Genomic DNA, 15113 nt, shown 5'->3' on the forward strand with positions numbered 1-15113 from the left:
TCTTGGACAGGGATCTTCAAACTTGGCCCTTTTATGACTTGTGGACTTCAAAGCTGGCTGAGGAATTCTGGGAATTGAAGTCCACAAGTCTTAAAGTTGCCAAGTTTGGAGATCCCTGTTCTAGATCATTAAGGTGGTCCTTCCTAAGTTTCTTTGACTATTAAACAATTGCAGGTTCTTTTCTCTCTTGCCTGAAGGTTTTCTAGGCAGCATCTTCTCTCCCCTTTCCTCAAAATTATCTATTAATTTCATTATACAAAGAAATAGCTTGTTCAGACAATTTCTGAGGTGGGGAAAAAGGGGAGGGGGGGAGAGCTTAGCGACAGGACAACACATAAACGGATTGCAATGGCAAACGTGACTGAGAGAGAAATGCTGCAAAGGTCATAAATATAGGCATTGGTCACAAATGTCCTTTTTCATCACCATTGTAACTGCAAATGATCACTTTCCAAGGCAGTCATTAATCAAGGTCTACCCCTATAATATTTATTGGCTGCTTTTAAGGGCAAAATCCTATCTAAACCAACTTATAAACAGGAAATTATGCTGCTACTATTGCCACTATTACTACTCACAATTTACAAAATACTGCCAAGTGCTCTATCTGAAATGAGGTCCTCCCACCCCTCTGAGATCCAGGTATTCCTTATCCTGGTGTTTCAAAGGGCCTTGAAGATCCAGCAAGGGTCAGTAGGTCTACTTCTGGTGCTGTCTGGTTTTTGTCATCTTTTGTTCCTTGTTTTTACTTACATTGTTTTATTCTGGGTTCGTTTTTTAAAAAAACCTGTAAACCTTGTAGACTCACAGGGAATGAGATAGTGAACAAGCTTAATCAATAAATAAATACTATTAATAATAACAACAGCAGCTAGTTACTAGTATCTGCTAGTACAAATTCTGGCACTAGAACAGAGGGGAAAAACCCTACTCAGGGAAAATAAATAAATGAACCTTTAGGGCTTTCTTTAAAAAGAGCAGTGATGAGACTTTAATGAATCCTAGGTAGATGATGATTGACCAAAATAACCACTTTCAAAGATTTAAATTTGCTTAAACACAATCAGAAAGTTCCTTATCTGATCTTAAATCACAAATAGGTTGACATGGGTAAAGGAAATCCTAAATTGCTTTTGTGCTTTAAATATTGGAAATGTTAGGGTTAGGGTTCGGAAATAACACATCAATAATAATGAAGTTGATGCCATATAATTGTCACATATTTTCTCTGTCTCATTCCTACCAACACTACCAACTTACATTTCTAGACAATTCCCAAAGGTTGCTCCACATAGAATTCTTGCCTGTAGGTTTTATTATTTTACATTATTAGTTTTCAGGAAATAAGCTAGAGCAAACACTACACCAAATTAAGGTTTGCCTCTTCAACCGAATCATTACTGGGTCTGAAGATTTTTTACTTCACCACCCTGTCTCACTAATTTATAAACAGGAGCAATCTTACTACTTTCACAACTTCTACTTTTACTCAATCAAATCAATCAAGCTTAAAGATTCATAATGATTCCTTTTCCGAAAGTATGCTCAAATAGACTAATGCTTAAGCTATGAATCTGAAGCAGAACTTTTTTCAAAGCAGATATTCATCAATCATTTATTTTTGAATAATCAAATAGCACAATCCACTTTTCCTGTACTCTCTCATTTCATCTTGTTTCAATCCATACACTCATATTACCTAACAGAATAGTCTTTTTCCATATGACATTTGAGTCGCTGTGAGCGAGTAGGCAGCTCTATAAATTTTCTAAATAAATAAATAAATTTGGATTCTTGTGCAATTTTCCAGTACTCATCCTTGCTCCTTACATTACTGACGTGTAACATGGGACATCTCAAACCTATGTACTCTTACTTTCATATGAAACTACAATAAACTATATGATCGTAGCTCATACTTTCCAACATACTTAATGTACTCATCATCTCACTTCAAGAGCAAATTATCTTTAAGTCTATTACATCTTTTCCCCTTCTTTCTCTTATTTTCACAAGCAAACTGCTTATCTATTTTTCTCAATTCATTTCCTTACCATTAACTCTTCTTCCATTCTATGTGTCAGAGTGGTCACCGGATGAGGCCAAAGATATTTACCCCAGAATCAGGGTTTTGGCCAATCAAGGACTTCACACAATGCTTTTTAATAAACGAAGGCATACACTAGATAATCAGCCTTAGTCACACTTGTACCACACGAAGCAATCTCTGCTAAAAATGGGCCAGTTTTTTTCCAATTGAATGCCATAAATGCAACTGAAGTTTAGTTTTATATCAGGTATGCTAGTGCGATTTTAGTCAAGCCAAGATTCTGCTGCCTGTGCCTGGAGGTACAGGCTATGTAATGACATATTCAGGAAATAGGGTATTACTCAATTATATATCCTAATCTATTATATGGAAAAGTAAATATATTCAAATATTTCCCCAATTGCTAGAAAAGCTACAAACACATACACACACACACATACAATACTTAGAATAGACGATACAGGTAGTCTCTGGGTTACAACAGCAACTGGAACCACAACTGCTGCCCCTAAACAATGCAGCCATAAAACACATGAACATCGCTTACTAACAGCAATTCTAGGAGTCCTGCTTCCTGTCATTAAATAAGGACAGCATGGGTCATTAAGCAAGGACCTCATGTGACCACACTTCTTTGACTTTGTTTTGGGGAAGCCAGCAGGGAACATTGGAAATTGGGATCACATGAAGACCATTTCATTATCTTGGCTTATGCTTTAGACACCACCACTAGTTCTCGGTTCTTGAGCATGAACATCTGCAAAAGTTTACACATGAGCAGGTTTTTTTGTGTAGAATCCACCAAAGCATGATAGGCCAGAGATGATTATGAAGCTGCTCCCCGATTATTGTATGGAGCTCCTTTACTTCTGATTAATGCATAAAATAAATGTATACTAAAACTACAACACATCATCATAATAATAATGAAACTGATCTAGGCACAAAAAGAGAGGTCCATCTATCTTCTGGATTTCTGGGAAACAATTCATAAAATGAAATGTTACCAGGCTTATTTATGTATTATGATTGATTATCCTTTGACAATTATTATAAGGAAGTTTATAATTGGAATATTTTATTGAACTTCAATTCACCTCTGAAATAGGAAATGATTTTATTTATCTAATGTATAAAATAAACTGCTTTCTTGGTAGAATGAGGCACTAGAAATTTTCATTTTTCTGCCTGTGTAATGACAGAACTAGCACAATTATATCCATTCTTTAGTTCCACATTATCCAAGTTATGTAGAATTAGGAAATTGTAGTTTTTCCTGGTAATGCTCAAGTCTCAGCAGCCTTAATGAGTGTCGTAATTGTGAAGTACATTGAGAAGTAGTTTTAGCAATATCTGTGGGGCCACAGGTACCTCAGCTCTATTGTATAATATAACTGACTCAGAAACATGGTTTCCTAAGGACACTTTTGAATGTCTGAAAAACCTCTCAAAATGTTATTGTATCTCCTAAGACCATCAGTAATTAATTAATTATGTATGTTATGTATATTTAGAAGGCTTACATAACTTATTGGATCACTTGAGAATACAGTAATATATATTATTTCAAAACAGATTCAGGGACATTTTCACACAGTGCAGTCCTATCTATAAATGTATTTAGCAGATACATCTTGAACTTTCACTTATCCATCGTTTTCTAAACTTGATAATTTTACAAAATTATGGTTAATCTATCTGTAGCTCCAATTGTAAGATAGATATTTGTTCACAAGTTTTCGAGGAATCTTTTCAAATGCATATATACTATTTATAGATTTAATAATGCTTAACATTAGTGTTGATATTTAAACACTTTATTTTGGTTAGCCTCTGATAATCTGAATCTTAGAAACTGACATATTATTTAAATAAAATAAAGTTAAAATATCTATTTGAAAAATATTTTTTAATATTTAGAGTGTATTCCAGGAGAATGAAATCTGTCTGTTTGAAGCATACTGAATTCTCTCATTACTATTTGTAGAATACAAAATTTCATCAAATCAAGTTTATTCAATATTTTCTGCATATTTATTTATCAAATTACATGCATATCCAGACCTCTATAGATATGCTTTTAATTAAACTAAGCATGAATTGAAAATGCCAAAACTCCTTTTATTCTCTTAGCATATTTGGTAATTTTAAAGCAATCTTTTTATCCTCTATGTCCTCTGCAACAATCCACTTTTAATAATGAACATGTCTCTTAAGGATGCATTATTATGACATACACAATGATTTTCAAAAGGACAGGCAAGATCTGCAAGTGAAGGCCTTTACATTGTTGTTAGGCTCAGCCGGCAAAGAAAACTATTTTCTGAGCACCACCTGTTGGCATTAAAGAAGAATTGAACTGAATTCCATCAAAATTTAATCTTATAAATAAAATAAATTACTGAGTTACATATCAAACCTTCACACCGCTGCTTTTAAGAAACCAACATTATGCAGAGTACAGAAAAGGAATAATATGGCAAATAAATTAAAGGAATGTGATGAAAAGAAAATGTAAGTAAATCTAATTTACCAACATCATTCACTGCACCTCTCAATCTTTTTGTTTTTGCAAATCATTCTTGCTTTTATCACATCTATGCACTGCTTTATATACTGTTTTGGTTCTTTAAATGTCTTGCCTTTAATTGTGTTTAATTTTAAAAGAAGGCTGTTGTAACTCAATACAAAGTAATTTTGAAAATACTATTATTTTTACCATAATAATCATTTTAATGCCAGTGAGAGTTAAAAGAGACAGTACAGACAACAATAAATTCATTTATACAGATAAAATGAGTATGTAAATTGAGTTATTTCATAATTTTACAGCTGTATCAATTCATTCATGATATGAAAAAATCCTGCAAGGTACTATAATTGTGCTGATGATCTCTTTTTGGCTATTATTAACATATTATGGGCTAACACACAGTTATGCTTACTGTAGCCTGCTGGAAAGTTTCACGATCATCTCCGCCTCTCTCCTTTTGAACGTGAAGGGGGCAATGTGATTACTACCCATTGTTGCTTGAGTATCACTTCAGCCAGGAAAAGGATTATAAAAATGACAGGAAAACACAGTGCTGTTACCATATAATGCAAGGACATGCATAAATAGTCACTGAGAAGACAGCCTGCTTCAGACAAAATATACACATTATTTATCTTCTTTATCCTTCCACTTGAAAAATAAAAGGACATTATAGTATATAAGTCAATTTGAAAGCCTTGTTAAAATCATTGTACATTAAACTGCACTGCATTAAATAAAAGCGGAAGGTTACAGTCTGAGGCTTACTTGAAATAAGTCATATGAAAATCTATTGAACTTCTTAGCAAATCCATTACATTTTAATTTCAGGTGAACCACCTTTAGTTATTGTATCAATGAACTACAGTGAATTAAACTGTTTGTGAACTGATAAATGATTTTAACGACACTGTTGTTTTTTTTTCATATTGTTTCATCATATTTTAATCTTACTGCTTTTGTCTTGGATCAACCAATCAGGAGTAGTAACTATAATTTGATTTTTAGGATGGAATGGATTTAATTCATTGTGAAACACTGAAGAAGGTAGGTCACTGCTCATTCAATGGTTTCTTTGAGGAACAAATAAGTATTTCCAGATTCTGTTCTTTCATTGATATTTCCAGGTAAGAAATATCCTTTATTAATTCTAATATTCTGTAATGAAGGAGGTAGAATAAACTTGGGGTGGGGATTAAGAATCCTTCTACAGAAATAGACAGGAGGTAATGCACATAAAAATGACTATTATTAAAATCTCATGAACCTTCTGCTTAGAAAGTATAAAGAGATAGCTAATGCTTCCTTTTATGTTTTTTCAGAAGGTTTTTATTTTTTAATAAAATCTAACTAGAGGCTTTAAAAGTGAAAGAATAAGAGCTTATGTTATATTAATCATATTGAGAATTTTAACAGGAGGGGAGTGGATGGGAGAATCCAATGATTTCTTTCTGGAAATTTTTTAAAATATACATGGAAAACTCAATTTTGAGGCAACTTGTTCAAAGATAAGCTAAAGATTACTACAACATTATTGATACATCACATATAGTTACTAGAGTCATCACAATTCCATGCGAATATGTCCTTTCAAATAATGAAATAAGGATGCTTATATATGGAACTAGACACACCCAGTGGAAGTTTGTCTACTTTCCAACGGTCATTTAGGGCAGCACTGATCCCAGTGCTGGCAAAAATGATCGTGGATTGGAAAGAGAATCCACCAAAAATTAGATCTGTACTACCTGCTGGGAGCCAAATCTGTCACATCCTGTAGGGCTGGAGACCAGTCAAGACTGGGTGTGTCCTAGCCCAGGACAGGCATGGCAAATTTGGCTGACCTGGTCTGAATGGGCAGGAAGACAGAGCTAACCCATTGGTGGATTCTCCATCTCCTGTGCTGAGAATATAATAATTAATCTGTCTAACCCTGCATTCTCAACTGTTTGAGACAAAGTAATCTACTTTGTTTCAGTAGGAATTATTATTTTAATATGATAATTTCATATAATTCTTATAAAAAATTTGCTGCAAATATACTTTTCATGATAGAAGATTTCACTTTATTCTTGACTTATTATCGTCAGTTTTAAACAGTGGGAATATAAATTGCTCGAATCCTTGAAATATGCACAAGTTATTACAATTCTCCTTTCATGAAAAGATAATGCCAGTTCTCTAGTTAGAGTTCTAGAATATTTTGAGATAATTCTACAGCATACTTCAACACAGATACGGAGCCAGCAACTGGGACTCCAAAGGAATGCTGAAAAATTATAAGGTTAAAATATTAGTAACCTATTTTTATTTTAGACATAAAAATAGTAGATATGGCCCAGATTAATGCCATGTCTCACCTGATACGGCTTAATGAAAGCAGAGTCACTTTTAATTTGAATTGCAACAAGAGGAGCTAAAGGCATTATTAACATCTGACAATTCCTACAGGATCTTGCAGTCAATAATCAAGAACCTTTGTACTATTTCATTACATTTTTTATTGTTTTAATATATTAGCCTGATGTATCTACCAAATTAATTTTATTTTATAAAGCCAACACTAATTAGGGTGACATTTCTTTCTACAAAGCAATTGCCCTTGGATATTCTGAGCAACTCTGTATCTGAAGAGAAAACTAATAGCTTTTAGAAAAAAACTCATAGGTTGGCACTTACAAACCAAAGTTTAAATTACTACATCATCTCTTGCCTTCTCTTACTGTGAGTAGTTCAATAGTGTTAAGCAAAAATATAAAACATAAATGACTTAATAGCAATTATGAAATGATAATCAAAAATAAATTTTGAAGCAATGCAGCCAAACCAAAAATCTAATGAATTCCAAAGACCAGATACTGCAGCTAGACCACAATACATAGGGTGGAACCACTTTGGAAGAAATGTGCATAAATATTTCAGTGGATTTCTGGCAGTTCTGCAAATAGCTACATAGTATCTTTCTAACTCCCACCTCTGAATTAGGCTGAAATCAATACTTTAAAATTTGATAGCAATGCAATAGGAAGCAAGAAGCATAATTAGTATTTCCATATTGTTTTCAATCTAATTCATCATAGCTTCTTAAATTAACAATAGTAGAGATATAAATGATTTTTGTCACAAGCTCATATCACAGCAGAATGTGTTAATGTAATTTCCTTTTTTCTGTATATATATATTCTGTACATTGTTTTCTGTATATAATATTCTATATTGATCTACTATCTAGCCAGCCTCCAAAATAATCTATTAGTATCTTTTATTAAAGACTGATTCTAAAACTATCTGTATCTAAAGTATTGTAGTCAAGCAACAGATACAAAATATATATAAATATGAATCCTCACACAGTGGAGGATTGCCTACATTATGAGTGCATGGTGAAACTAGCAATGGAAAAGTAAATTATGTTTAAAGAACATGAACTGTCAAACCATACCATGATACCATATAAACTAATTCAGAAAATCTAACTCAGAATGATTCTGAGCATAAGCTAATAATCACAATCTAAAAATATTCAAATATAATTAATGGTAATAATAAAACAGCTTTCTGTCAAACTCAGATTCCAGAATCAATACAGATGTATTGCATATATATTACATTATAATCACAGAGACAACAAATAAAGTAACTTTTACAATACAAACAAAATATAACTTCCCAAGATGGAACAAAAAATAACATACTAGTCATATTTACTTACAGCCTAATTTAATAAGTAGATTTTTAAATAATGACCTTTAAAGAAGATATATTTTCTATATATAAAAAGAAACAAACTTTTAATGGAAAATTTATCAGTGCCTCCTAAGCAGAACCAGATTTGCAATCAAGAAAATATATCTACAGGCAATTTTTGAAGAATATACACATCACTAAATACTTCCTTCTCCATTATCCTGAAAGAAATAAAGATTAAATTAAACTTCCAAAATGGTGCATCTAGACACAAAACCCCTACCTCATAAAAGGAACCATTCTATCTGAGCTTTCCTATAAATGGAATGATGTACGTTGTGTGGAACTGAAGTTCAATTTAAAATCAATAGGAGTAATTAACTGCATAAAGGAAATCTAGAAGACTGGAAAGTATATTTAAACCAATTACAGTCTTAGTCTCTCTGTTCACAGTCTTTTATACTACATATTAATCTGAATAATCTACTCAAAACAGTTCAAGAATACTAACATAAAGGTTTTCAAAAGGTATGTAAAAATCTTCTAGATGAAAAGATCTTATTTGTTAATTTATGGTATCTTAAAAATGAAGGTAAATGATGAACATATGACAAAAGTATTTAACCTTGAAGACTTCAGTGCAATTATACAAATATATACACAGAAGCAGGTGCACTGAATTCAGTTGAACTTGATATCAGATAATTGTAATTTTAACCTGAATTTCTCAAAGTAGGGGAATCTATAAGGCAAGAAAAAAAATGATACAATGGGTCTGATTATTACCCAACACAATTTATATCACACAAACTGTCATAGATTATGGATTAGATTTATTCACTGAAAAAGATAACAATGCTGTATTTCAGTCAAGCACAAGTTATACAGGAATTGCATTGGAACAATCCCAAATTCACTATAGTCTTCGAAAGTTAATTACTACTACTACTACTAGAAAAAGCTTTCTTCCATTTTCTATTTTGATAATGCCATTTAACTTTAAGAACATAGCAATAAGCAGCATAAGTGAAAGGATGCCAGCATAAGGATGCCAGGGTTTGAAGCTATTATGACAAAAGCCATTATCACAAAGAAAAATTTCAATTGGGAAGTCACTGGATGAAAACATCATTGTAAAGAAAATCTCTAGAATTGATAGATGCCTACTAAAATAATTTCTTGTAAAGAAGAAAGTTATCAAAAAAAGAAGAAAGAAGCACACTGCGAAAAAGGCACAGAAAATATGAGGCCAGTGTGAAAAGACTGAGCCTGGAGAGTTCACATATTTTATTGTAGGAAGTAAGTCCTGAAAAAAAATAAGACAGACAAATCTGAGAACTTTGAAATTCTTTTAAGATTTTTTTTTAATATCCATATTTTCTAGCTTTTGGATCTTATCATTTAAGTATATCCTTATGTTGACTTCATTATGAGGAATAACATCCTTTCCAACACCTGTTATTTTAGCAGTGATCATAATCATTTTGTGAATACATGTAGAACTGAAACAAAGCAGAACAATAAAATTGGTATGTTTATGATAAATGAAAAACTCTGTGGACTATAGCAGTGATGGCGAACCTTTTAGAGATCGAGTGCCCAAACTGCAACCCAAAACCCACTTATGCATCGTCAAGTGCCGGGTGGGTGTGGCCCATTGGGTGGGCGTGGCCCATTGGGTGGGTGTGGCTGCGGTGATAACGGCAGACTGGGTGGGACTAAAAAGTTCAATCAATTCCAACTTTGCAAGATCTTTTTTTCCCCGTGAGAAGTTGAAATTGACTGATTGAACCTTTTTTTTTTTTTTGCACACGGCGGCGGAGGCCTAAAGCGAAAAGGTTTTATAAAACCCAGCTGAAGGCCTAGGACTGGGGCGACGGTGCGCATGCCCACAGAGAGGGCTCTGAGTGCCGCCTCTGGCACCTGTGCCATAGGTTCGCCACCACTGGACTATAGCAAAAAAAAAAAAAAAAAAAAAAANCTATTAGTATCTTTTATTAAAGACTGATTCTAAAACTATCTGTATCTAAAGTATTGTAGTCAAGCAACAGATACAAAATATATATAAATATGAATCCTCACACAGTGGAGGATTGCCTACATTATGAGTGCATGGTGAAACTAGCAATGGAAAAGTAAATTATGTTTAAAGAACATGAACTGTCAAACCATACCATGATCTACTCTAGATACCATATAAACTAATTCAGAAAATCTAACTCAGAATGATTCTGAGCATAAGCTAATAATCACAATCTAAAAATATTCAAATATAATTAATGGTAATAATAAAACAGCTTTCTGTCAAATTCAGATTCCAGAATCAATACAGATGTATTGCATATATGTTACATTATAATCACAAAGACGACAAATAAAGTAACTTTTACAATGCAAACAAAATATAACTTCCCAAGATGGAACAAAAAATAACATATTAGTCATATTTACTTACAGCCGAATTTAATAAGTAGATTTTTAAATAATGACCTTTAAAGAAGATATATTTTCTATACATAAAAAGAAACAAACTTTTAATGGAAAATTTATCAGTGCCTCCTAAGCAGAACCAGATTTGCAATCAAGAAAATATATCTACAGGCAATTTTTGAAGAATATACACATCACTAAATACTTCCTTCTCCATTATCCTGAAAGAAATAAAGATTAAATTAAACTTCCAAAATGGTGCATCTAGACACAAAACCCCTACCTCATAAAAGGAACCATTCTATCTGAGCTTTCCTATAAATGGAATGACGTACGTTGTGTGGAACTGAAGTTCAATTTAAAATCAATAGGAGTAATTAACTGCATAAAGGAAATCTAGAAGACTGGAAAGTATATTTAAACCAATTACAGTCTTAGTCTCTCTGTTCACAGTCTTTTATACTACATATTAATCTGAATAATCTACTCAAAACAGTTCAAGAATACTAACATAAAGGTGTTCAAAAGGTATGTAAAAATCTTCTAGATGAAAAGATCTTATTTGTTAATTTATGGTATCTTAAAAATGAAGGTAAATGATGAACATATGACAAAAGTATTTAACCTTGAAGACTTCAGTGCAATTACGGTATACAAATATATACACAGAAGCAGGTGCACTGAATTCAGTTGAACTTGACATCAGATAATTGTAATTTTAACCTGAATTTCTCAAAGTAGGGGAATCTATAAGGCAAGAAAAAAAATGATACAATGGGTCTGATTATTACCCAACACAATTTATATCACACAAACTGTCATAGATTATGGATTAGATTTATTCACTGAAAAAGATAACAATGCTGTATTTCAGTCAAGCACAAGTTATACAGGAATTGCATTGGAACAATCCCAAATTCACTATAGTCTTCGAAAGTTAATTACTACTACTACTAGAAAAAGCTTTCTTCCATTTTCTATTTTGATAATGCCATTTAACTTTAAGAACATAGCAATAAGCAGCATAAGTGAAAGGATGCCAGCATAAGGATGCCAGGGTTTGAAGCTATTATGACAAAAGCCATTATCACAAAGAGAAATTTCAATTGGGAAGTCACTGGATGAAAACATCATTGTAAAGAAAATCTCTAGAATTGATAGATGCCTACTAAGAATAATTTCTTGTAAAGAAGAAAGTTATCAAAAAAAGAAGAAAGAAGCACACTGCGAAAAAGGCACAGAAAATATGAGGCCAGTGTGAAAAGACTGAGCCTGGAGAGTTCACATATTTTATTGTAGGAAGTAAGTCCTGAAAAAAAATAAAACAGACAAATCTGAGAACTTTGAAATTCTTTCAAGATTTTTTTTTAATATCCATATTTTCTAGCTTTTGGATCTTATCATTTAAGTATATCCTTATGTTGACTTCATTATGAGGAATAACATCCTTTCCAACACCTGTTATTTTAGCAGTGATCATAATCATTTTGTGAATACATGTAGAACTGAAATAAAGCAGAACAATAAAATTGGTATGTTTATGGTAAATGAAAAACTCTGTGGACTATAGCAAAAAAAACACAAAAAAAACCAATCCATCCAGCCAAGCACAAGCATTTCATATTGTACAGTAAAAACTCTTGAGGGAATTAAGATATATAAAGGTTCTTATGAACTTCATCAATAAGCTTCTGAATTCTTAAAATGAAAGGTAAAGAATTCCAGATTTTACTACACTTGCAGCCTGAGGAAACAGATGGGGTTTCAAGATATGTCCTACTATATTAAATGCCCAACTGTTTTATACATCTGTCAACTTTACTTCTGAACATAAGACTATTCTTGATGCTCTTTCTTGAAAGCTTAATGAATCTAGTAATTCCCGGAAATCTGTATTTTATCAGGGTTTATTTTTTTAAGGATTTTTTTTAGAAATGAAATGCCTCAACTGTATCTTTTGTAAATACATGTAGAAAGTAAGAATATAACAAACTTGAAAAATAGAGAAGCATTAATCAGTTTACTCATTTAATGACTTTAATCATAAGGGAATATGTCAATGAAAAATAACATGGATTTTTATGTACATTCAAAAACAATAGTAGTATATTCTAAATTTCTCAAAATACACGGTAGGTAGACAGAAGATATAAAATCCTAGTCCAAATAAATGTTTTTGTGATTTGAATTAAATATATGTGAGACAATAGCTGTAGCTTTTGGAATTTCTGACTTTATACTCACATGTGTGGATTCTGAAAAGGAACTCCGGGGTTCAAAGTAAATCGTGCTGTGGATTTGAAAGGTGGGTTTGCAAAATTCAGCTTCAGTGCTCTGCGCTTACCTGAGGAATAAACACAAACTCTGGTCGGGAAGAGAACATACATTACTCTATTAAGAACATTAGAATAAAACAGGAATTTAATAACCTCTTCCTTGCAACATTTCAGATTAGCACTGAGCAATTTTTATGATATCACTCACAAAAACAGTAGGATTCTCATATTTAGCACCAAGTTATGTGGCTCAAAAAATAATATTTTCAGAATAGTAAAGGTATATGATTATAACATATCTATTATATATAAAAACCAAACACCAATTGCTTGAAATTATGAGATGTAAGGTGTGGAACATATGAGAGTAAATAAAAAAATAAGAGTGATCACAAATGAATTACAAATATTTTGAGTAATCAATCACAAAACCCGACTAAGATTTCCATCGAAGAACATTCTGTTGCCATTTCCTGATGGATAGCATGGGATTCAGAAAACAAGAAAAAGTGCATGTCACTATAGTTATAAAGATTGTGTTACAAGTGAATATACACAATAAACCATAATTGAATCACAGTTTATTGAATAAAGCACAATTTGTTGCTTTTAACTAAAACGCCTAGGCCATGAATTATGACTTATAAAGCATAAAATTTCAAACCCAAATCAAATAAATTTAGTGTTTTGTGGGAATTATTAATACCTGTAATTATTGAGGAAACAAATGTAAATGTGCAAGGTTGTTGTTCTCATGGCCAATTAACATAGGAAATGTGAAATTTCAGAATAAAACAAAAAATTACTGTATTTCTAACTTAAAAGCTAGGTACTAGTCTTGCGTGAAGAACTAACTTCCCAAACTTGGCTGTGCATGCATGTGGATATACCAAAGACCCTTCCACTGGGATTGCTGCAAAGATGGGAGTGTTACCACAACTGCAAATAATTTAGTGCCATAACATTTTAATTTGTTCATTGAACATGAACAAAATGTTCGTATGAAACATGACATTGTATAATATATGGCATGTAATACCTGGCATAGTGATATCTATTATGAGCATAATCAAGTGTATGGTGCATTTGCTAAGATGTACATGTTCCTCGAGAGAGTTAAATCCACAGTAACATTAAACATGCCCATAAAACACTTTATTGCCATATACTTTTTAATGAAATATAGGTAATACTTGACTTATGAAAACAATTGAGCCCCAAATTTCCATTGCTAAGCAAGACAGTTGTGAATTTTGCCTCATTTTGCCACAGTGGTTAAGTGAATCGCTGCGATTGTTAAGTTACTAACATGGTTGTTAAGTGAATCTGCCTTCCCCATTGATTTTTCAGAAAGTCCGCAAAAGGTGATCACATGACCTTGAGACATTGCAACTGTCAAAAATAAATGCCAGTTGCCAAGCATCTGAATTTTGATCACATGACCACAAGGATGCTGCAAGAGTTGTAACTGTGAAAAACAGTCATAAGTCACTTTTTGGCTCCACTGTTAATTTCGAATGGTCACGAAACAAAATTTTGTAAGCTGAGGACTATCTATATGTTTCTATTTCTATTGAAGAAAGCAGAGGAGAGGAGAGACAACCTTGAGAAACACAATTTAAAAGAAGTCTTCCATATTTGGTTGCCATTTCTAAATATAAATTTAAACTAAAATCAAACACAACATGCAAATACTTTTTCCTGTAAGGGCAGTCCCACTCCAAAGTGGAATTTATGGTCTTCAATATCTACATACTGAAGCTCATATAAAATCAACTCTTGATGAAACTCTATCAACAAAGCATAAAAGTACGCAAAAGTGGATTTAGATTAAATATAGGAAGAATTTCCTGACAGTAAGTGCTGTGGACCAATGGAATAGATTGCCTCGTGAAGACATATATCACTAATGATCACTGGAGATCATTAGACTGAGAGGGGGCGTTGTCTTACCTGAACGCCTTTTCTCAGCACGGAGATGGAGACTCCACCATTGGGTAGTAGACTGTATTCCTGCCCAATCAGATCAAGTCAGCCAAAGTTGCCACGCCCGTCCTGGACCGTGATCTTCAGTCTTTGACGCGAGCGTAGCCATTGACTGACAGCAAGACGTTGTGGCTCACCAAACTAACTGACC

At 32.8% G+C, this 15113-nt stretch overlaps 1 protein-coding gene across 1 annotated transcript in view; it reads right to left on the reverse strand.

Moving 5' to 3' along the window:
• MAP2K4 (mitogen-activated protein kinase kinase 4) overlaps nt 1-15113 on the reverse strand; it is a 56724-nt gene that overhangs the window by 24782 nt on the left and 16829 nt on the right. The window contains exons 3-4 of the mRNA XM_015810241.1: nt 12945-13044; nt 4996-5091 (exon numbers count right to left, since the gene is read on the reverse strand). Coding sequence (XP_015665727.1) covers nt 4996-5091; nt 12945-13044 — 196 coding nt within the window. The remainder of the gene's footprint in view (nt 1-4995; nt 5092-12944; nt 13045-15113) is intronic.

The sequence above is a fragment of the Protobothrops mucrosquamatus genome, unplaced genomic scaffold, assembly GCF_001527695.2.
Source record: "Protobothrops mucrosquamatus isolate PMUCROS unplaced genomic scaffold, P.Mucros_1.0 scaffold_36, whole genome shotgun sequence".
Lineage (NCBI taxonomy): Eukaryota > Metazoa > Chordata > Lepidosauria > Squamata > Viperidae > Protobothrops > Protobothrops mucrosquamatus.